This window comes from Phoenix dactylifera, chromosome 14, assembly GCF_009389715.1.
Source record: "Phoenix dactylifera cultivar Barhee BC4 chromosome 14, palm_55x_up_171113_PBpolish2nd_filt_p, whole genome shotgun sequence".
NCBI classification, from domain to species: Eukaryota; Viridiplantae; Streptophyta; class Magnoliopsida; order Arecales; family Arecaceae; genus Phoenix; species Phoenix dactylifera.
The window spans coordinates 6,049,700-6,072,171 of NC_052405.1; the positions used below are offsets into that span (position 1 = coordinate 6,049,700).

Sequence of the window (22,472 nt, forward strand, 5' to 3'; positions counted from 1 at the left end):
GATCTCCACATCGTCTGCACTGATTCACTGCTCGCTTAGATCTCAAAGCTCACCATCCTTTGTTATTCATTCACCTGAACAGCTCTCAAAACACTCCATCCTCTGTCATTCATTCATCTGCACAAATCTAAAAATGCTCCATCTTCTATTATTCATTCATCTGCATAGTTTTCAAAGTGCTCTATCCTCTATCATTCATCCATCTGCCTACATAGATCTCAAAGCACTTCATCATCTGTTATTCATCTAGCTGTACAAATCTTAAAGTATTCCATCCTTTATCATTCATCCATCTGCCTGCACAAATTTTAAAGTATTTTATACTTTGTTATTCATATGTATAGATCTCAAAGCAATTATTGGATGATCCTAGTAGATGCCCTAGTTTTTTTTTGTCATTCTTTTATTTTTTTCAATCATCTTCCTCTTTTCTTTAATTCCCGCCAAAACAAGAATTCTCCTCCTAAATTAGTGAAAAGGTTATTACCTAAATTTTATGAATATTTTGTTATTATGTGTCAATCATGTGATAATAATTTATAATAAAAATGAATGAATGGATTATATTGCAGCGAAAATTAAGTTTTGGTTGTTTACAGAAAAATTTAAAAATTTAGGGTGAAAGTGAAACATGCCCGGAGTTAAAAAGAGATGCCCGTAGGACGACCCAGATGATGGGTGACTTGCAGGGGGTACATGTGTTCAGGAAGGCGAACTGGGCAGCAGACTGGGGCACCTTTTTTGTCGCTCGGCATTCCCGCGGTTTTTTTTGGTCGTTTATATCAGACGTTCCTCCACATTTATACTTTTTTTACTTTTCTATGATCTGGATGGCTGTACTCACGTTCGATCTACATGAGATGAGGAGCCGCTTTTATCAAAAAAAAAAAAAAAAAAAGGGAAAAAAAAGAGGAAAAGATGCCTCTATAATTTTCAAATAAATTTAAGAACACCATGTGCCTCGTCTTATCCAAACAATTGTCATGCATCGAGCATGACTCCAGAACAACCTAACTTCCGTACTACGTTATACGTGGCAACTTTAAACTAGAACGTACAGACAAATCAGGCGGGGTCCACGTGCACTGCTATCTTACTCCCTAGGAATACCAGAACTCAGCTCGAAGTCGCCACTCTCCGTCCCCTGCCGAGAAGTAGAGGCCAAGTTATAAGACTCTCACCATCGAAAGCATCGCTCTCACTCTCTCTCTCTCTCTGCCCCTTCTCCTCCTTCCGCTGCCGCCGCGGCCGTCCGCCTCCATCTTGAGCGGAATCCATGGCGATCGACCCCATTCGCCGACGTCCTCCTCTCCTCCTCTTGTTCCTCTTTCTCTTCGTCGGAATCTGGGCGCCGGTGGAGTCCGAGTACATCGCATACAACACCACACAAAGGATCGTCCCCGATAAGCTCAACGTCCACCTCGTCGCCCACACCCACGACGACGTCGGCTGGCTCAAGACCGTCGATCAGTACTACGTCGGCTCCAACAACTCCATCCAGGTTACCTGCACCCAACTCCGTTCACCATTTTTTCCGAAATTTTTTTACTGATTTTTTTTTGTTGTTGTTATTTTTGGGTACTAGGGGGCTTGTGTGCAGAATGTTTTGGATTCGATGGTGACGGCGCTGCTGGCGGATGAGAATCGGAGGTTCATCTATGTGGAGACGGTCTGTCTGGAGTTCTGTTCTTTGATTTGGGTTTGGTGGGGGAGTGTTCGATTTTGAGTTGGAGTTGTTGGTTGGGATTAGGGTTTTGATTTCAAGTGATTGCAGGCATTCTTCCAGCGATGGTGGAGGCAGCAGAACAATGCTATCAAGAAGATAGTGAAGGAGCTAGTCAGCTCTGGTCAATTAGAATTCATGTAAATTCTCACTTACTTTATAGTAATTATATCATCGAACATTAATTGCGGTTAATTATTCTCACAATCAAATGCTCCATAATATCAGTGTTCTTGTTGACCTTATTTTTTTTGTAATCATTTTCTTTTCTGAATTTTTCAAGCGAACTGCATTATATGAGCATGGAGATTTTTGGTTATTTGCGTATCCCCTTTTTTTTTTTGCAAATAAAGATTTTCTTTTTTAAAAAAATAACCTTTGGTGTAATTTTCGGGATTGAAGAAATGGGGGCATGTGCATGCACGATGAGGCAGCGGTGCATTACATTGATATGATCGACCAGACAACACTTGGGCACCGATTCATCAAGCAAGAGTTTGGTCAGACTCCAAGGATCGGTTGGCAGATAGATCCATTTGGACATTCATCAGTGCAAGCTTACTTACTTAGTGCAGAGGTGTTGCCTTTGATTCCTCCTCTCTCCTTCTCAAGCTCTTACTTTTTATTTCTTAAATACACTCCACATCAGGCTGTGGGTTAGTGATGGGTGTTAGGATGTAATTTCTAATGAATTGGTTTCTGGTTTATGTTATAAAGCTCAACATTCAATGCTAAAGACCAGGTTGACTTGATATTCGTGCACAGCATCCGTCAAGAGAATTATCACTGCCCAACACTTGCCTTATCTGCAATAGATTTTAATATTGCCTATTAATTAATCTTTTGACTAGTCTTCCTTTTCTTAATACCTGATCTTCTTTGTATCTTGATCTTAGTTTGTGATCCATAGCATGCGATGCTGATCTATACAACTGTCACTTTCCACTCTAATGGAGGAAAAAATGCTGCTTTTGGTAATTAATAATGCCCACTGGACTGATCATTATTGAAGAAAATTAGCTGATAAATCAATGCCCTTGGCTTTAAATGTTTGATCTGTAAGTTGAACAAAAACATTCTTACACTGTGTCAGAAAGGCACATGAGCAGGTATTCATGTTTCTTTGCTCATTTTCTCTGCTTATTAGTTGAATTGATCTTTGTTCATCTCCCCCTGATTGCTTTGATCCACTTAGTGTTATCTTCCATTTCATTTATTTCTATCACTTCTATCAAATTACTACATTCACCTCTCCATCCATCTAATCAATGGTAACATCCTTCCATTGCATCTCTTTAGTTGAACAACTGAGAACCAGCACTCTTTCACATTCAGTGATGCAATTATTGCATCCTTTCAGTCTGAAAATGTATTTGCTTATTTGTTTTCTATATTTCAGAATATGCATCTTTTCTTCCAACTTTTATGGATTCATGTTCATAGGATGGGACTCTAGTTTTAACCTACCACAACCCTTTTCCTTTATCTGGGCTTAGGACCGGCTATGTACAAAACATAGGTGGAGGACCTCCTTTATCCTCCTTTCTTCCCACTACACATGGGTGGGTTGCTGAAATCTTCTTACAATCTGCAGGTTGGATTTGATGCTCTTTATTTCTCACGTATCGATTACCAAGACCGGGAAAAGAGGAAAGACCTGAAAAGTCTGGAGGTTGTCTGGCGGGGTTCCAAGACCCTTGGCTCATCTGCAGATGTGAGCATCCTGTTATACACAATCTCTTGGCACTTGTCTTATAGAAGATACATCAGTTCGGAACCTGATTATTGTTGGCACTATTCTATTAGTATGTCACTTGATTTGTTGAATCACTGTAACTTTTTTTGCATTACACTGTCTAAAGTATTTTGTAATGTTTATTCTTTCATTTTAGATTTTCACTGGCATATTTCCCAAGAACTATGAACCTCCCCCTGGTGATTTTTATTTTGAAGTTAATGCCGAGTCTCCTGTTATTCAGGTGATTCTACTGACAAGTTCCTTAAATGTTTTGGATATATGCTCAGGAATTGACCTTTGTGTTCCTTTTTGGTGTAGGATGATGTACTTTTGTTTGATTATAATGTTGAAGAACGAGTGAATGATTTTGTAGCTGCAGCTATAGCACAGGTAGGCTGATTTTTAGCTTGATTTCAGTCCATATCCCCATTTTCTTTTCGCACTTGGATTCCTGAGTTCCTTGAGTTCCAAAGTTCATTAAAAATTTAAAATGCTTGTACAAGACAAACTATTTGGGTATTCTCTGTGGAATCTTATTAGTCTATCTTGAGACGTGTAAAAGAACATGGTTTCTTTAGAAGTTCATGCGAAGCTTAAGCATAAATTCTGGTATATTTCTGCAAAATTGTATGAAATAAGTGAAAGTTCCAGGATGATGCCATTTGGTGTGGGTACGACCAGTTGCATGGAATCTTGTGTACAGTGAGAACCGAAGTTATGTGGACACTTTACAACTTTCACAGTGTCAATGCCTTTTGAAGCTGGAAACAACACCACATTCCTCGGCTTTATGACCATGGAGTGTTATGCCCACTTGCACAATTCTTGTTGATTCTCATGGACACTCAACTGCAAGAAACATTGTCGGAATTCTACACCATTTCAGTTATTATAACCTAACATGACGTTACGCTGCATTCTTACAGTTGGAATTTGAGTTCAAAATTGTGGCGGTGGAAGATACATGTTGGGTTACAAAATTGTGAATCCACATTTAATCAAGACCTACAACATCTAAAATGATCACATAACCAAAATTCCAATGTTTTAGATATTTCTTTTCTCTAGACTGAGTGTTCATAAATGTATGGCGAGATATGTAAACTTAGAATCCATATAGTTGTTGATAATTTCACATTGTAAATTACTTTGGATTCAAATACTTTCAATCCATGAACTGAATCAACTATTTAATTTGTGCATCTTAATCACTAGGATTGTCCATTTCTCTGCCAACCAGATATATAGGCAAGAAATACCTAAAACATTAGATTTTCGATTTTGTAGGTAATTTAGATGTTTAGGTCATGATCCTTATTGCTGATGTGCAATGTATTTTGCAGCTGCATCTTACTTTCTTTCTTTCTTTCCTTTTTTTCTTACTTCTATTTTTTTTGGAGAACTATGGTGGGAGTGCCACCTTGTGATTTCACATCAGGACCTCTCCCTAGTGCTAGCCTGGATGAGAGGGGTGCCAACGGGAACATCCTAGTTTTGTTAGTTGCAGTGATACAATTTAGGTTGATACTCTATGCATGCATATACACATATACATGTATGCATGCATCCATGTGCATTTGCATTATATGAAAGTGCTGGTGTTCTGGGACTTCAGAGGCTGAAGTTTTGGCTACTCCAAGACTCCTTGTCGCTTTTTCTGCATGTCATGTTTTGAGGTAAACTAGGTAAATATTGCTTTTGAGTGCAACATGTATAGTTTCTACTTTCTATAGTTGGTCTAGGCTCGCTGAAATTGTTTTATTATAACATGCTTCTGGTATATGAGAAATTTTGTAAGAAGTTGCATTTCTTTGCAGGCAAATGTGACGAGAACAAATCATATCATGTTTACCATGGGGACAGATTTTAAGTACCAATATGCGACTTCATGGTTCAGGCAGTTAGATAAATTCATTCATTATGTCAATAAGGTAATTTTTTTCTGCTGGCACATTTTCCAAATACCACCAATTCATTATTGTATGTTTGAGGCTTTGAACAAAAGAGTATCATGTTTGAAAACATGTCTCTCTTTTTTACCCTTCACTAGCAAATTTTTCCTTATTGTTTGTGAAATACTGTGGTCCGAAGCCCTATAATTGTCTCAGAATTTCCTGTAATAGGAAGGATGGCTTGTATGTTTGAACTGATTTTAAGTGAACTAGTCAAAAACCTGTATCTATGGACTGCTTATTTGGAATGTTCCTTTGAGCACATCTGCACCTGTCTCTAATAGCAAAAGTCAACTTCATTCCCTTAGTAGTTAGTAGGTGACTTCCACAGTACCTTTGACTGCTTGTCTCTGTCCTTTCGGTCTTATCTTCCAACTTTCCAATGGCTTCGAAAATGAGCACTCTCTAATGTGTGGTCAGTTGAAAGGAGGGACATACAGTCATTGCCAGGAATGTTACTTTAATTTGATTATCAGGCTAACGAGCTTGAATTTGTGAGTTTTCACAGTTATATCCATTTTCTCTGTAAAATCTGGGATTTGTTATCTCCTTCTGAAGTACTGTTTCCCTGCACTTAAGGATGGGCGGGTCAATGCCTTGTATTCAACACCATCCATTTACACTGATGCAAAGTATGCAGCAAATGAGTCGTGGCCTCTGAAGACTGATGACTTCTTCCCGTAAGTTAAATATTTAATATGTGTAACCACTATCAATTATCTAGAATTCTGTTGCATCTGTACAGAGAATTAATGTTTATATTTTCAGATATGCAGATAATCCAAATGCATATTGGACAGGGTACTTCACAAGCAGGCCTGCCCTAAAAGGCTACGTAAGAACAATGAGTGCTTACTATCTGGTAGGTTATCATTCACTTCTGTACCTATTAAATATTAAAATTTTAAGGTTGTTTGCAGTTTTTATATTTCTAAATGTATGTGTTTATTGTTTATCATTTGTCTTTATGAAATGTTGTATAAGTTCAGGCAGCTCGGCAATTGGAATTTCTCATAGGAAGAAAGAACTCAGGCCCCACAAGTGACAGTCTGGCTGATGCTTTAGCTATATCTCAACATCATGATGCAGTTAGTGGAACAGAAAAGCAGCATGTAGCAAATGATTATGCCAAACGATTATCAATTGGCTATGCAGAGGTGATAAATTAAATTTAAGCATATTATAGTCTTATGTTTCTTCCACGTCTCCCTTCTAAGATAAAAAACCACTTCGATACTTTGATATTATTTGCAGGCTGAGAAGTTAGTTGAATCTTCACTTGCTTGCTTGACAAGTTCAGACTCAAAATCAGGGTGTTACAAACCAGCGATGAAGTTTGAACAGGTAACAAATAAATAGTTATTTCTGTTCATATGTTAGAGCTTCTAATATTTCATGCAATTATCTGTCTACATCATACTGCTGACTTTGTGACATGATCACTTATAGCAAAATGCTGCTAAAGTGAATGGCAGTTAAAGTATCAATGGATGTCTGGAGATGGTTTTCTTGGACCAATACCATGTTTTTCCACCTCTCAAGGATCTATTTATTGAACTATTAAAGATATGTGCTACTTGGATTATTGTTAAGGTCAGAGTTTGCATGTGCAGTGATACAGTGTGTTTCTGTGAATGTGGAACCACACCTTACGAAATTACCTGTTATGCTAACTGCAGCCATGCAAACTGCTGCATTTTTTGACTTTGCTAGATGTATTCTACTGACTTTAACTTTTGAGAAAATAGATCATATAAGCATATTAGTGTGTAACTGCTGCAATTACTACGGTAATATTAGATGGTGTCTTTTCTAAACAATACCTAAATAATGCCTTTTTTGAAATTATAAACTCAGATTATATTTACTAAGTAAATAAATGCACATGCTAATTTGCTGGAGATGAAACATATTTTTGAAATACAGTATAGTTGTATTTTTCTAAAAGATTTTCCTCGTTTCTTTTACGCAAGATTTAGGTTTCTGTTTTCCCATTTCTTGCATAACTTGTGGGACTTTGTAATTATATATTTCTGATCTGTACTCTCTATTTTATGGATAAAACTTGAGTAAGAATTTTGTCTCTCAATTTCTTGAATCTTAATATGAGTTTTTTTCCCCAATTTGCAGTGTCCTCTTCTCAACATAAGTTACTGTCCTCCATCTGAACTAGACTTATCTACTGGAAGAAACTTGGTAAGACTTAGTTCGACATTTCATAGTTCGTTTCTTCTAATGACTTACCTGTTTGGGGTTCATGCACGTATTCTGTTTAAAAATTTCAGGTTGTTCTTCTCTACAATTCTCTTGGGTGGAAACGGGAGGATGTCATCCACATACCTGTATGTACATTGATTGTGTGACTCATCCTGATTCTTATTAATATCATTTTTATGTTATTTTGATTTGTCTTCTTATGTGAATGTACTGTATGCTTATAAAGAGCTAAAGTCCTATATTGATTGCATTATCTCTTCCGTCAGTGTTCAATGATATGATCTTGCCTGGTCAAATTCGAATAATGCATCTGCTTGATCTGCATATGGTAAGAAAGAAACGATTGCCTTATAATATCACCTCCTCCCGTAGCTTTATAGGATATCAAATTTATTCCAATCTTACATCTAAAATATTCCAATCTTACATCTAAAATGTTTTCTATCTGGTAAATAACACACTCCCCTATGGTCAGATCTGGCAATCTGGCATATAAGAAGTTCTTAATATGGTGTACAATGCATTATTTTCCCCTCTTAATGCCTTTTAACCTTGCAATTCATCCCAGCTTTATGGTCTTTTTGTTGATCATTGCATTCTCAATCGAATTTTGCAAAAATTTTACACAACTGGCTCCTATTCAAAAAGATCTACATGAATCAGTCCCAAATTCATGGTGAAGCAAGGTCCGCCGTACCGACCGTAACGACGTACCTGTGGGCGCCGGTACCGGTTCGGACCGGTACGGGCCGGTACCGACTGATACAAGCTGGTATCGGTTTTTAAGACCAAACTGGATCGGTCAGAGCCGGTACCGGTTCGGTACGGGCTGAACCGGCAGGTATGGGCCGATTCAGTATTCCTTGTTGTGAAGGCAACTTTGGGCTGGAGAGGAGTTTTTCTTAACAATTTAAGGCATCCAATTGATCATAAGGGGAACCTGGTTGACTAAGCAGTTTAAGCTCATCAATCAAGGAGCAATACTCCAAGATTCCATTACTTGGATCCCTTGATAGAGTCCGGTTATAGATAAAGAGAGAAGAAGTGATAAGAAGAGTAAATTTAATGAAAAGCACCATATCCTCTTCATGGCACTAATATTTTGCTCTTTCATTTCCCCGAATATATATTAACCACTTGCCTTTTTCATTAGTGAAATAAAATTGTGTTTATATTGGGATTATGCAATTGCTTTCTTTTCTTTCATTTTTTTTAGAAAAGTTCATTCTCAACTGATTTTTTATCAAACATGCTACAGGTTATCAGCGAATCTGTTGTTGTTCATGATTCTGAAGGAAGAGAAATTGAGTCGCAGCTTTTACCTTTGGCCGATGCTTCAGTCTATATAAGAAACCACTATGTCAAGGCATACTTAGGCATATCCCCAAGTGTTAAACCTAAATTTTGGCTTGCATTTCCAGTATCTGTACCACCTCTTGGTTTCAACACTTACTTTGTTTCAAATTCAAAGCAGCCAGGTGAAACTTGTCTATTTGCTAGATTGTTGTTTGTATGATAATTTTTGGAGTAAAAGAAATGGTTTCTTTGCTGATGAATAAGTGCCACTGCAGGGGCCGCCATGTCGTCACTGTACTCATCACAAGGAAGTAAGAGTAGCAGTATAGAAATTGGGCAAGGACATTTAAAGCTTCTGTATAATGCAGATGAGCGAAAACTATCTCACTATTTTAATACCAGAAACTTGGTATGCATTTAAATAGGCACTTTTAGGTGTCATGTTAGGACTTGTAATATTTTTTCTTTTATTTATTTAAAACTGCTTCCTTCCTACCATGATACCATCTTTAGGTTTCTATTCTCTCTGTGTATCCCATAGTCGAAAACTGCTTTATAAGATTTGGTAATTTCAAAATCTAAATGGTGAAACTACAAGTTATCTCTGCCAGTTTGTGGTCTTCTATCCGCTGAGAAATTATTTTAGGGAACTGTTATTATTATTACCATTATTTTATTTTATCTTTTTTGGGGAGGGGGGATCAGGGTGGTTCAAAACCTCATTTATGTCTAAAATAATTTTGTCTTTCTCCAAGGTGAAAGCAAATGTTGAGCAATCATATAGTTTTTATGCTGGCTATGATAAAAATGGCACCGACCTTCAGGTATATTCCCTTGTTTTAAGTGATAAATTTACTAAAGCTTGCACTATGTTTCTCCAATATATATAAGCTAGCACTAAAAGATTGTTTTGCTTGTTGAAGGCATCTGGAGCATATATATTTCGCCCAAATGGTTCATTTCCCATAAAACCTGAAGGACAGGTATCTAATGCTTTCTAAAACAATTGATTTATTGGAAGAAAGGACCTATTCATGATGATTTCTTAAAAAAAAGTCATGGAATTTTTCATTTGGTTTTTTTACATATCACACCCAATATTTTGTTGATATTACATATAAAACTTCTCATGATCATTATTTACAAATCGACTCAAATAATTTTCAGCTATTTTGCCGCAAGTACCTTGGGTTAGGTTTACTCTAGATTATGGACGAGTGCTTGTTTAGGTGTTTAGGTGAGATAATTGTAAGTTAGGAGATGAACTTACCCCTGTCCCCTCTTCTTCTCCTTCCATTTTCTCCTTCCACTCCTTCCTTCTTCTTCTTCTTCTTCAAAACAATGGTGTCTTCTGTTCCAATACAAAACCATTTAAAACCCTCTTCTTTGCCACTCCTTCTCCCACAAAACCCCACATGTAACCTTCCATTCCCCATTCCCCAACAGGACCACCCCCATGAAAACACCCTCCGCCAAGCTCCAATTCTTTGAGCTTATGGGCAGCTGCGACCTCTACAATGGCAAGCTCCAGTGCCCTGCTGAAGAGACCCATCTCCAAACCCTTAACCCTAATTTGACGGGTTCCCTTCTCTGTCTCCCCTCGTCCTTCAAGAAGCCTTTGAGAAGGAGCTACTCGACTTCATCGACTGCCTCTCATAGCTAGAAGGGACTCAAAAGATTCGCTGAAGAAAACCGATCGAGCGCTGCGCAAGAGGAATCAAGGATTGTGTTATCGAGCTCGAAGATGAAGTCAGCGGGGTTGCTGTTGTTGTTGCTGGGGATGATCATGATCGTGAAGAACCCCAAGAACTCATTCTACATGTACTGCAGGATCATTCAAATGGTCAAGAATGGAAGGTCATGTTTTTATTTAAGAGTAGGAATGAGGACGTGCTCATCATTTTCTTGCTCGATGAGATCCAGCGAAGGGAGAAGGGGCCTCCCATGGTGAATCCTAAGTCTGCTAATACAAGTAACGGACGTGGGGATCTAATACCCAAAAGGAGGGGAAGGAGAGCAAAAGCGGGGAGTTCAAATACCATTGGCAACCCCATCATCTCAGGTGAACCATCCTCTATTCGAAGAAGGGGAGGATGACAAGTAGGAGGAAACTCTTGGATCTGAATGTGTTACCGTTAATATAGCTATGGCGAGCTCAGAGACTGGTAAGAGAGAGGTTGATGTGTCGACTCATAAGGTGGATGATCTCACTAATGATATGATCGAGCTCGAAGTGGAAGGGGTGGTGCAATAGTAGATGAGCTTGCTGGGCGATGGGGTGGGGTGGGGGGGCTACACTGGATGACATAAGGTGGGCTTTGGCGCCATGAGAAGAGGTGAAGGGGAACCAATGGGTGAGGATGGTGTCCTTGATGGTGACAGAGGAGGGATGAGTTTTGTGGGGGCAGGTACGACTTCAACAACAAGAGGGAGGAGTGTAAGTGAGATTGAGAGTCATTCATATGGCTCTTGGTTTGGGTCCGTGGACGAAAGCCAAGCACTTCTTCTAGATGGCCTTTGTAACATGGCCTACAAGATTCCCGAGATCAATCTACCACTATGTTTCCTTCTCTTATCATGGTTTTTTGCTTCCCTTTCTAAAGAAATTCAAGATGAGAGTTGAGGGAAAGAAATTTTTGTTTTCTCTTAATTTTACATTCATCATGTCTATAGATTTATATAAGTATAGCCTATTTGAAATTCAAATTTGAATGAATTTGAAATTCAAATTTATAGCTGTTATGACAGCTAAGAATTCCCCTTTTAGTGAGTCCAAATTTGACAACTGTTGTGACAGCTAGGAATTCCTCTTCTGGTGAGTCCAAATTTGAATGAATTTGAAATTCAAATTTACAGCTATTGTGGCAGCTACGAATTTCTGGGATTGGGCTTCTTCTTCACTTGCGCAGAAGACTCGGACTCTTCTGGTGAGTCCGTTCTAACACGTCCTCGCAATCGAATGGGCAGTTATTGCACATGAAGATTGTCTCGAAGAAGCGTAAACCTCACAATCGATAGAGGTTTTGTGAGTAAATTGGTTATCAGATCTTTTGACGATAAAAATGACACTTTCAGTTGTTTCTTCATCACCTGTTCTCGCACAGTATGGAAACTGATTTCAATATACTTCGTTCTAACGTAGAAGACTGGATTGGAGGAGAGGTAGGTAGTACCTATGTTGTCATACCACAATGTAGGAGTTTCCTGTAAGGGCAAATGAAGATTATTAAGTATAGATTGCAACCATTGAAGCTCAGTAGCGGTGTTGGACAGGGATTTGTATTCTGATTCAGTGCTACTTCTCGCAACTGTTTGCTGTTGTTTACAGCTCCAACTAACTAGGTTTGCACCATGGAAAACACAATAAGCATCAACACTTCTTCTGTCATCATAGTCCCCGGCCCAATCAGTGTCGGTGTAACCATGCAGAGTGTGATGCGAATGAAAGGATAAGTGGAGACCATAGGAAATTGTGTTTTTGAGATACCTTAGTATTCTTTTAACAGCTTGCCAGTGAGGTATCCGAGGTTGATGCATATATTTGCTGACTCTGTGGACTGCGAATGCGGCATCTGGTCTGGTAACGCCCAAATAGTGTAAGGCGCCAACAATACTTCAATGGAGATGGGGATCATCAAATTTTTGACCTTCAAATTTTGATAACTGGCAGGAAGTAGACATCGGGGTGCTGCAAGGTTTAACTTCGTTTAGAGAAACATTTTGTAAAAGATCAACTATATACTTTTGTTGAGTGAGAAAGAGACCAGAGGGCGTCCATAAGGCTTCCACTCCAAGGAAAAAACTTAAGTTGCCGAGGTCTTTGACAGAAAATTCTTGGTCGAGTAGGTTGATGATTTTGGTGACTTCATGAGTATCGGATCCAGTGATAATTATATCATCAATATAAATGAGAAAGTAGATATGAAGCTGACCTCGATGCAAGGTGTACAAAGAACTGTCCACTTTGGAGCCAATGAAGCCATAACTTTGCAGCTTATCTATTAAGCATGAGAACCAGGCCCGGGGAGCTTGACGTAGTCCATAAAGCTTTTATGAAGCTTACAAACATGGTGAGAAAAGTCTGGATGTGTGAAGCTAGATGGTTGGCTCATATACACGTCTTCTTGCAACACACCGTGTAGAAAAGCATTTTGGATATCGCTTTGATGAAGGCACTAGTTTCTGGGCATTTCAATGGACAAAATAAGCATGATAGTTGCCGGTTTGACAACCGGGCTGAAGGTGTTAGTGAAATTGACTCCTTGTTGCTAGTGGTACCCTTTTGCTACAAGGCGGATTTTGAACCGCTCTATTGTGCCATCAGCTTTTTTCTTAATTCTTTATACCCACTTGTAGCCAACCAAGTTGGCATATGTTGGAGGTGGTAGCAAGGTCCAAGTACCATTGCGCATCAAGGCATCAAATTTTTGATTCATAGCCTCCCTCCAATGCGCATATTTGGAAGCTTCTGTGTATGATATGGGTTCTGTAATTTTAGGCAATGATTCTGCAAGAAGAGCTTTTGGCAATGGATATTTTATCTTGCCAACAAATGGTTGTTTCGGTTTAAGAGAGTTTGTCTGAGATCGTGTGGTCATGTGATGAATTGATTGTTGTGGCAGCGGAATAGTGTGTTGGTCGGTCTATGCAACAGCAGCATTTGAGCTGGGGTCGATATCCCTTGCTGGAGTTCGATCAACTTCTATTTCTATATTCCCATGTTGAGTGTCAGAGATTTGATTATATTCAAGTGGCATGGTCACAGGAGAAGACTGTGGTACCTGCATGGTTAGTTGATAAACTCGAGAAACTAGGAGATATATTGATCATGGAGGGCAAAGGTATGACATCAGGATTTGATGGACTCTTATCTAGAGTGTGGGAGGCAGAAGGAAATACGTTTTCATTGAAGACTACGTGTCTGGACACAGATTTTTCCAGTAGACAGATCGAGGCATTTGTAGCCTTGGTGGCAGAGACTATAGCCAATAAAGACCCATGTTTTTGAGCGAAAATCAATTTTATGTTTGTTGTATGCTCTCAAATTTGGCCAACAGGCACATCCAAAGATACACATGAATTGATAGTCAAGTTTCTTGTTATAAGCCATTTCGATAGGCAATTTTTGTTGGAGAATTTTTACGGGCAATCGATTGATAATATAGGTAGCTGTTAAAAATGCATCTTCCCAGTATAATTGTGGGAGATTGGAGTGAGCTAACAAAGCTAAACCCATTTCAACGATTTGCCTATAATGCCTTTCAATGGAGCCCATTTGTTCATGTGTGTAAGGACATGCTAATCGATGATGAATCCCATATGTTTTAAAAAATTGATTAAGGCAACGATATTCGCCTCCCCAATCAGTTTGTATAGCCTTTATCTTAGCGTTAAAGTGGAGTTCTACATATTTTTGGAGCTGAAGAAAAATTGATTCAGCATCTCATTTTTGTTTAATTGGAAAGAGCCAAATGAATTTGGTGAAAGCATCAGGGAAACAAACATAGTAACGTGATCCATAACTTGAAATGACCGAACTTGGTCCCCAGACATCAGAATATAGTAATTCTAAAGGTTTTGAAGCTTGAAAAGTTTGTATCAAAAAAAAGTTTGGAAAGTAGAAGCATGAAAAGGTAAACTATGGCTTTTAGGCATCTGACACTCGGGGCAAACATGTTGCCTCTTATTCATACCAACTGGGAGTTTAGTTGCTGAGATAACATGATTAACAGTGGGAAAGGACACATGTCCCAACTTACGATGCCAATCAGTTATGGAGACTCAAACACCAACAAAGGCTGAAGGAGATTGTTGTTGAAATGGCTTCGAAAAACAATATGAACCATCTTGTAGATGGCCTTTATGCTGGATGCTCCTCGAGTAATCCTTTATCAGGAAAAAGTTGTCATGAAATTCAAAGTAAACGTGATTGTCATGAGCAAACTTATGAACAGAAAGAAGGTTCTTTTTAATTTGAGGGATAACAAGAACTTGATCTAATATGAAGGAATGAGAGGGAGTAGATAGTTCAGCGGTACCAAATTGAGAAATGTTCAAACCTGTGCCATCGCCAACTTGAATTTGATCAGATCTATTATACTCATCGCTGCGAATATTGAGGTTATTAAGATTGGAAGTCAGATGATGAGTGGCTCTAGTGTCGGGATGCTAATCATTCTCAGAGTTTTGCTGATTGGAAGCGACCATGGCTTGTGGATTCTTTTGTTGAGGTGGGTGGAGATAGGTGATATCAAAACGATAGAAGCACTTGTGGACTGTGTCCGGGCTTTCACATAATTGACACCAAAGTGAGGAGTTATTGTTACCATAGGAATTGCGGTTTGAGATGGGATTGTTTTCTTGACTATTACCTCTACCAGCATTATATTGCTCATGCCGCCGTCCTCGATAATTATTGGAATTGCCGCGGCCTTGGCTCGAGGTGTTGTTTTGTTGCCTTGTTGCAATGTTGGCATAACCTCCTGGTAAGGGTAGGGGCTGGTTGTTGTGGATGATGCGAGGCTCACTAGTGAAGAGTAGGGAGTATACCTCTTTCAGTTGTATTGAGTCCTGGCAGGAGTTAATCATTGCAACTATGGAGTCGTACTCGGGGCCAAGACCCGCAAGTATGTAGGTTATGATGTCATCACAGATCATCGGTTGACCAGCTATGGCAAGTTCATCGATGAGTCTCTTGATATGCATGAAATAATCAGTGGCCGACATGTTACCTTTTCAAGCTGTTGCGAGTTGAGACCACACTTGGATGGCTTTGGCTCTAGATTAAGCAAAAAAGGCAGTTTCAAGGGCATACTAGACATCTCTGGAAGTTGTACAGTGGACAACTTGAGCGAGCACTTCATCAGTGAGTGAGGAGTTGATTACACTAAGAATGAGGTTGTCTTGTCTATCCCATACAGCATAATCGGGATTTGGAGAGGTAGAGCCGTCATGTGCAGTGAGCTTGGTAGGAGGTTTTTTTTGCAGTGCCATCAATGTACCCGAACACTTATTATCCTTGAGGTATGGCAACATCTGTGCTCTCCATATGGGGTAGTTGTTGCAGGTGAGTTTGGAGATATTGGGAGTGGAATTGGGATTGAAAATGGGAAGAGAGGTTGTTGTGTTATTGGAGGTAGAAGATTAAGGAGAAAACATATTGAGTGACGTTTGTCTTAGGGCTCTGATACCATAAAGAAATTCAAGATGAGAGTTGAGCAAAAGAAATTTTCATTTTCACTTAATTTTACATTCATCATGTTTACAGATTTATATAAGTATAGTATATTTGAAATTCAAATTTGAATGAATTTGAAATTTAAATTTATAGCTGTTATGATAGATAAGAATTTCTCTTCTGGTGAGTCTAAATTTGACAGCTGTTGTGATGGCTAAGAATTCCTCTTCTAATGAGTCCAAATTTGAATGAATTAGAAATTCAAATTTGAATGAATTAGAAATTCAAATTTGAATGAATTTGAAATTCAAATTTGAATGAATTTGAAATTCAAATTTGAATGAATTTGAAATTCAAATTCAAATTTATAGCTGTTGTGGTAGCTACAAATTCCTGGTATTGGGCTCTCCTTCATTTGCGCAGAAGACTCGGACTCTTCTAGTGAGTCCGTTCCAACACTTTCATTACGGACCCAGTCTAGACTAACCAAGTGTCAAGTGGTCATTTACTACGCTTTGTTAACTGAGCCAGGGACCATGGTTCATTGCGATGAAGATAGGCCATTTTGCAATTTAAATTGATATATTCTGGGTTGATTTATAAATAGTGATAGATAAAATATTGGGTGCGATATGGAAAAAAACTTGTTCGTTTAAGTTGTCGTATGCTAATGTTATCTGCCGTAATAGGCGCCTTTGACGATTCTACGAGGACCTATATTAGATGAAGTGCATCAACAGATCAATCCATGGATATACCAGGTGATCTCATTTCTAAGAAGAATTAGTTTTTTGCCTATATATTATCAAGACATTATAGATTGGTAATCCAGTCATGTTCATATGATTGTTATTGGATGTGCAGGTTACCAGAGTTTACAAGAGGAAGGAGCATACAGAAGTCGAGTTTATAGTTAGCACATTCTCAATTTAATATATGATGCTAATATCTTTTTTCTTGCATGAAGTTGGGGCATGATTAGGTCTCCATGCTCCAGTTTCTTTAGTGTTTCTGTTGTTTATTGACCTAAATGCTTATTCCCTAGAACGTTCATGATGAAGACAGTAATGATATGATATACTCAACTCTAGGTAGGACCTATACCCATCGATGATGGAATTGGGAAAGAAGTAGCCACTCAAGTTACAACTACCATGATGACCAACAAGACATTCTATACAGATTCCAATGGGCGTGATTTTATTAAAAGGGTATGCTTCATTGCATCCTACTTTCTGAATTGATAATTAACCAAGGCAATATCCCAATATGTTGTCAATAGCTAGAAACTGAAGTCATTTGTTCATTTTTCATATGCCTCATAAGGTTCATGACATTATAATTTGCATTTAATGATTATATTTGGTTGAATTATTATGCACTGGTACAGGGGTTATATTGTGCATGTGCATGACAAAAGCCTCCTTTTAATTGCATAATATATTACAACATTTGCAGATTCGAGATTATAGATCAGACTGGAAATTACAAGTTAACCAACCTGTTGCCGGGAATTACTATCCTGTAAGTTTGCAATTGTAAGTGAAATTCCATAGATGCATTTCTGAAAGTAGCTGAGGTTCACATTGGCAAAATGGCCAAGCTCATGCTTATATAACCTGAGCTGAAATACATGTAAGAAATCAGACACTTTTCATTGTTCCCATTAGATGAACTGCCTAACTTTTGGGAGTCTGACTTAGCTAATGCCTAGAAAAATGCAAATAAGACTTGTTATGTTATTTCAGATTAATCTCGGAATTTACATGGAGGATAATGGCACGGAACTTTCAATTCTGGTAGACCGCTCAGTGGGGGGCTCCAGCGTACTGGATGGACAAATAGAGTTGATGCTCCATAGGTACATTCATCCAATTACTTTGATTCTTTCATAAATGTAGGTTTTACCTTATATATAAAATTCTTATTTCTTTTATATGACATTGATCTGGAATGTCATTGGCTTCATTTCTTCTGATGGTATAGGAGGTTGCTCCATGATGATGGTCGAGGAGTTGGAGAGGCACTTAATGAAACAGTTTGTATCAATGATAAGTGCGAAGGCCTAACGGTATGTATATGTTTTTGGGTCCTCAGAAAAACTCCTCCCCACTGGGGTTTACCCTTGTGGTGCTGAAATTATTTTTAAGCTTACGTGTATGACCGTGGCACAAATATAGTTATCTACATGCAGTCTTAGGATGATGTTGCTTGAAAACAAAAGCCAGTTTTGAGAAGAAAAAAATGTCCAGAGGATGGAAAGCACATTAGGCTTCCTTGAGCATGGGTGCTCAAGGAGGCAAATTACAGTATTATTACACACATGAGTGCTAGTTTGAGAGTACATTTGTGTCATAACACATTATTTTTCTGACCAGTTCAGTAAGTGTTAGAAACTTCATCATTCTGTGATGAAAACACACAACACGTAAATCATCTTAACTGAGATATTTTTGCAAAGTCATTTTTTTGTAGGTAGTGCATGTGCAGTTCAATATATTTTTTTTTTTTTTGCTTTTTCTTTTGAACAGGTTCAAGGAAAATTTTATCTTAGAATTGATCCATTGGGAGAGGGAGCTAAGTGGCGTCGGTCCTTTGGCCAGGAGATATATTCTCCTCTTCTTCTAGCATTCTCGGAACAGGTAAATTTGTGCCTGGTTATGAGTCTTTCTAATGTGTTCACTCTTACATGTGGTTTGCATTTGCATTTGCATTTTCAGGATGGAGGTAACTGGACAAGTTCTCACATCCCCAAATTCTCAGCAATGGACTCCTACAGCTTGCCAGATAATGTCGCATTGATTACCCTTCAGGTTTTTGTCTCTTTTCCACAGAGAGACCTTTCCAACACCATAGTTAACTCAATAGACCAACAGATCATATTGAGGAAACACATATATAAGCAATTGATCTATAAGTTCTTTTGATCATGTAATTTTGACTTTATTTGCTTTTTCCGTTGCTCTTTAAAAACCATTAAGCCAACACAAGTAGTTGATGCAATTATATAACTTGAGTTTTTTTTTTTAAAGGTTTGTATTTGTTTGCCTTGACTTCCAACAAACTAGTGATGTCAGTGAAATCTAAGTCTCTGACATAACAAACTGCATAATACACCTGTCAAACCTAGGATATCTTGCAAATATGTCTTTCTTAAGAGGGGAGAGTTCTCCAGTCATGTAGATTGCTGAAGATTTTATTTTTGCATTTCACATCCATCCAACCACCAGAGATTTCTGACCTTTATTTTTCTTGACATGTTCTCCTCAATTACTATTAGACTTCGGAGGAATATTGACCGGTAATGATTGCAGTTATGTAGCTTGCTGACCACTTCTCTGCAAATTGATCTAAAGTGGATACAAACATTTGAGTTTAGTTTAGTTATCAAGAAAAAAGAAAAATTATCCTACACTGCAAATATTGGAGCATTGCAAATCCTAAATCTTGAATCATCCAGTCTTATAATCTTGAAGAAACATGTTTTGAAACCTAACGTTTCCTACATCTGTAACCACATTGTTGGAAGCTAACTGTTAATATTAGCTTCTATGAGCTTGAAATGATTTATGAGAGCCAATGACTGGCTCTTTCAGAAATCTAAATTGCTAACGGTTGACTCAGACTGGATCTGAAAGGGCACTAACCTATTTTTCTCTATGGAACCAAGAAACGTGTGATGCAACTGAGATGGCAAAGAAAGCCTGTTTGTATTCAGATTGGAGTACCCTTGGAATTTGGAAACACATTATGTTATAATAGTACCACAATTAGTTTTATATGTAATTCACTTGTCACATGCCAAGAAACATGCATCTCAATCCCCTAGTCATGCTTGTTATAATTCAGGTGTCTTGTCATGAGCTCCAGGTCTTCAACATAAGGAGTGTAAATGTTACTGGGCCCTGTCATGTTTTGATTAATCACAGATGAAGTATGGTATTTATCCAAGTGTATTACACCTTTTCCTTACCATCTTTGCAAATTTACTGTCAGGCACTTGAAGATGGAAGTGTTCTCCTTCGTCTGGCTCACCTTTATGAGGTCTTATATTTCTTTCTATGTTTATCCAGATAACAGTTAAATGATGTGGCATCTCTTGCCAACTGAGCTTTGACAGAACTCGGAAATCAGTTTTTTTCATCTTTCCCATCTTTCCTAATCTTTTTTTTTCCCCGTGTTCTCAAGGTGGGAGAGGATAAAGATCTTTCAACCATGGCCTATGTGGAGCTCAAGAAAATGTTCCCTGACAAGAAGGTAAAACATGCAGCTGAACTGGTATTTTCAATAGAATTACTCTGACTTGTAATTGTAACAATTCAGGTCAGCAAGATCACAGAGATGAACTTATCTGCTAATCAAGAGAGGGATACAATGGAGAAGAAGAGATTAAAATGGAAAGCTGAGGGTTCTACAGGTTCAGGAACCGTGGTAAGGGGGGGTCCTGTTGATCCTACCAAGCTGGTGGTGGAGTTGGGTCCAATGGAAATCCGCACATTTCTTATCAATTTTGGGTATATTTTCTTCCCCAGAATGGGGCAACCTTGAATTAATGGTGAATGCCTCCCACCTTCATCACCAATGTTCTCTAGTGTATCCTAGTAATATTCCCACATTGTAACAATTGAAATTGTTATGAATAATGTCGCGTTGACTGTCATATATGGTGGAGCAAGGACTTTCATATCTGAAGCTGATCAGTTATGGCTATCTGTTGATCATTTGATCTGTAAAAGCACTAGTTTTCTTGTTCATGATGTCCTGAAAGTGCAGCGATCATATATATAGTAAGCGTTCAGGTTGTTAGAGGGTTTGAAATTGCCACAAGAAGCCCCCAATCATGGTGAAGTTCATATATAATCAGTCCATCACAGATTGGTTTATGTAATTCTTGTTACATGTCAAGATAGCCCAAAATGTTTGTGTAATGGTATTTGTCTTACAGCCAAGGCTCAAAGGCATTCCGGTTTATTAGTAAAACCAGATAATCGTTATAAGGTAGTTTATAAGATTTTTTTTTTTTGATGAAAAGGTAGTTTCTAAGATATTGATATTGAGAGTTGAGGGACAGAACTCATCTGATGGCTTTTTTTTTTTTTTGTTCCAATAAATCATAACAGTCTTCATTATAGCATTCTCCCAGATCCTAAAAATTTTGCAAAATGAATATTTATATTTTGGTGCCCATTTGCTGTTGTGCAAATTGCATTGCCAGGGTTATCGGCTTATGAAATTTAGCTTTTCTGAAGCTTGATTATCTGACAAGAAATGCTTTGGGCCAAGGCAAAACCTGGTACCAAGAAGAGATTTCAAGGCCATGTGTCATAAGGAGATTGGTGCTTTACACCAGGATCTCTCATGTTTGGTGTCGATATAATATGATTGATAATATAAAGTTAAATTTAGTGATATAATGTAAAGGGGTGAAATGGGCATTACAATTGTATGTAAGACTATTTCAAGATGGTCATGCAATACTCCATATCTAAAAAAAAAGGGTATAAGAAGTGTTTGACCAGGTATAGTTTATTTTAAGTCCATTTCTATTTTGCAAGTAGTATTTGGCTAACGTGAGATCTGATTCTTTTTACCCTTGAATTAGAGATTGAACCTATGCACGTTCATCACGAGGGGAACATCTTCATCAGCCATCTACAATAGTAAGAGCTCAGGGGCCACTGTGAAATATTTCATTCTAAAAATATTGTACTCTTTTTTGATATACTAGGGTTTATAATATGATTAGCTAACAGATTGACATTTGTGACCAACATGGTTGCGGTGTCATACCCACTGATGGATCACTCTAGAAATATGGTTATGGTTTATATATAATTACAATTCTATCACCATATAATATAAACTTTAATTTTCAAATCATCAAGTCAAATTAGTTAATGGAAAACGGAAAATGTTTAGCTTTCTTAACTACAAAAAAAAGGCTCTCTAATGGGTCTCATCAAAATAAGAAACTTTACATTTTGGGGATCATCTCATGCTTGTTTCACCATTTAAGCAGTCCCACTTTTGCTGGCAAATAAATTTAATATTTTAGTTACGATTGGAACATCAAGATAATATTTGATTCACAGATAAGAAAAAAACTTGCATATATTACATTTTTTATTTTTATTTCTTATTCTAGTTGATTTTGTTTTTGTGTGAATAAATTTGAATTTCTAATGGTAGAAAAAACTTTGAATAATTTAGAAAAAAATATTACAAATGATTTTTGATTAGATAAGTTGAAAAAAACAGATGCTTGCTAGCACAAGAGAGGGCTGGGCAATGCGAGGAGATAAATTAAAGTTTGCCAAATATAGATAATTTTATTTCCCTTCTCTAAGCTGAGAAGATTGGTTATAATGT

The 22,472-nt window shown here is 37.9% G+C and overlaps 1 protein-coding gene across 1 annotated transcript; it reads left to right on the forward strand.

The window, feature by feature from the left end:
- The first annotated feature begins 1,152 nt into the window (after positions 1–1,152).
- Positions 1,153–20,855, forward strand: LOC103708053 (alpha-mannosidase At3g26720). Its single transcript, XM_008792813.4, has 29 exons — positions 1,153–1,501; positions 1,586–1,669; positions 1,775–1,863; positions 2,126–2,300; positions 3,318–3,437; positions 3,616–3,702; positions 3,780–3,851; positions 5,279–5,392; positions 5,993–6,093; positions 6,182–6,275; positions 6,403–6,570; positions 6,668–6,757; positions 7,544–7,609; positions 7,699–7,755; positions 8,889–9,108; positions 9,202–9,335; positions 9,682–9,750; positions 9,850–9,909; positions 16,793–16,864; positions 16,968–17,015; positions 17,195–17,314; positions 17,562–17,627; positions 17,852–17,964; positions 18,090–18,174; positions 18,635–18,745; positions 18,824–18,916; positions 20,100–20,147; positions 20,292–20,360; positions 20,427–20,855. Exons 1-29 carry the CDS (start codon positions 1,277–1,279, stop codon positions 20,649–20,651), a joined length of 3,075 nt encoding a protein of 1,024 aa, XP_008791035.2. The 5' UTR covers positions 1,153–1,276; the 3' UTR covers positions 20,652–20,855.
- Positions 20,856–22,472: the final 1,617 nt, after the last annotated feature.

Excerpts from the sequence above, each read along its gene's own strand:
- LOC103708053 (XM_008792813.4), top strand. The coding sequence starts at position 1,277 with ATGGCGATCGACCCCATTCGCCGACGTCCTCCTCTCCTCCTCTTGTTC. Across the intron at positions 3,438-3,615 it reads CCCTTGGCTCATCTGCAGAT|ATTTTCACTGGCATATTTCC; the intron begins GTGAGCATCCTG and ends CTTTCATTTTAG. Across the intron at positions 6,758-7,543 it reads CAGCGATGAAGTTTGAACAG|TGTCCTCTTCTCAACATAAG; the intron begins GTAACAAATAAA and ends CCCAATTTGCAG.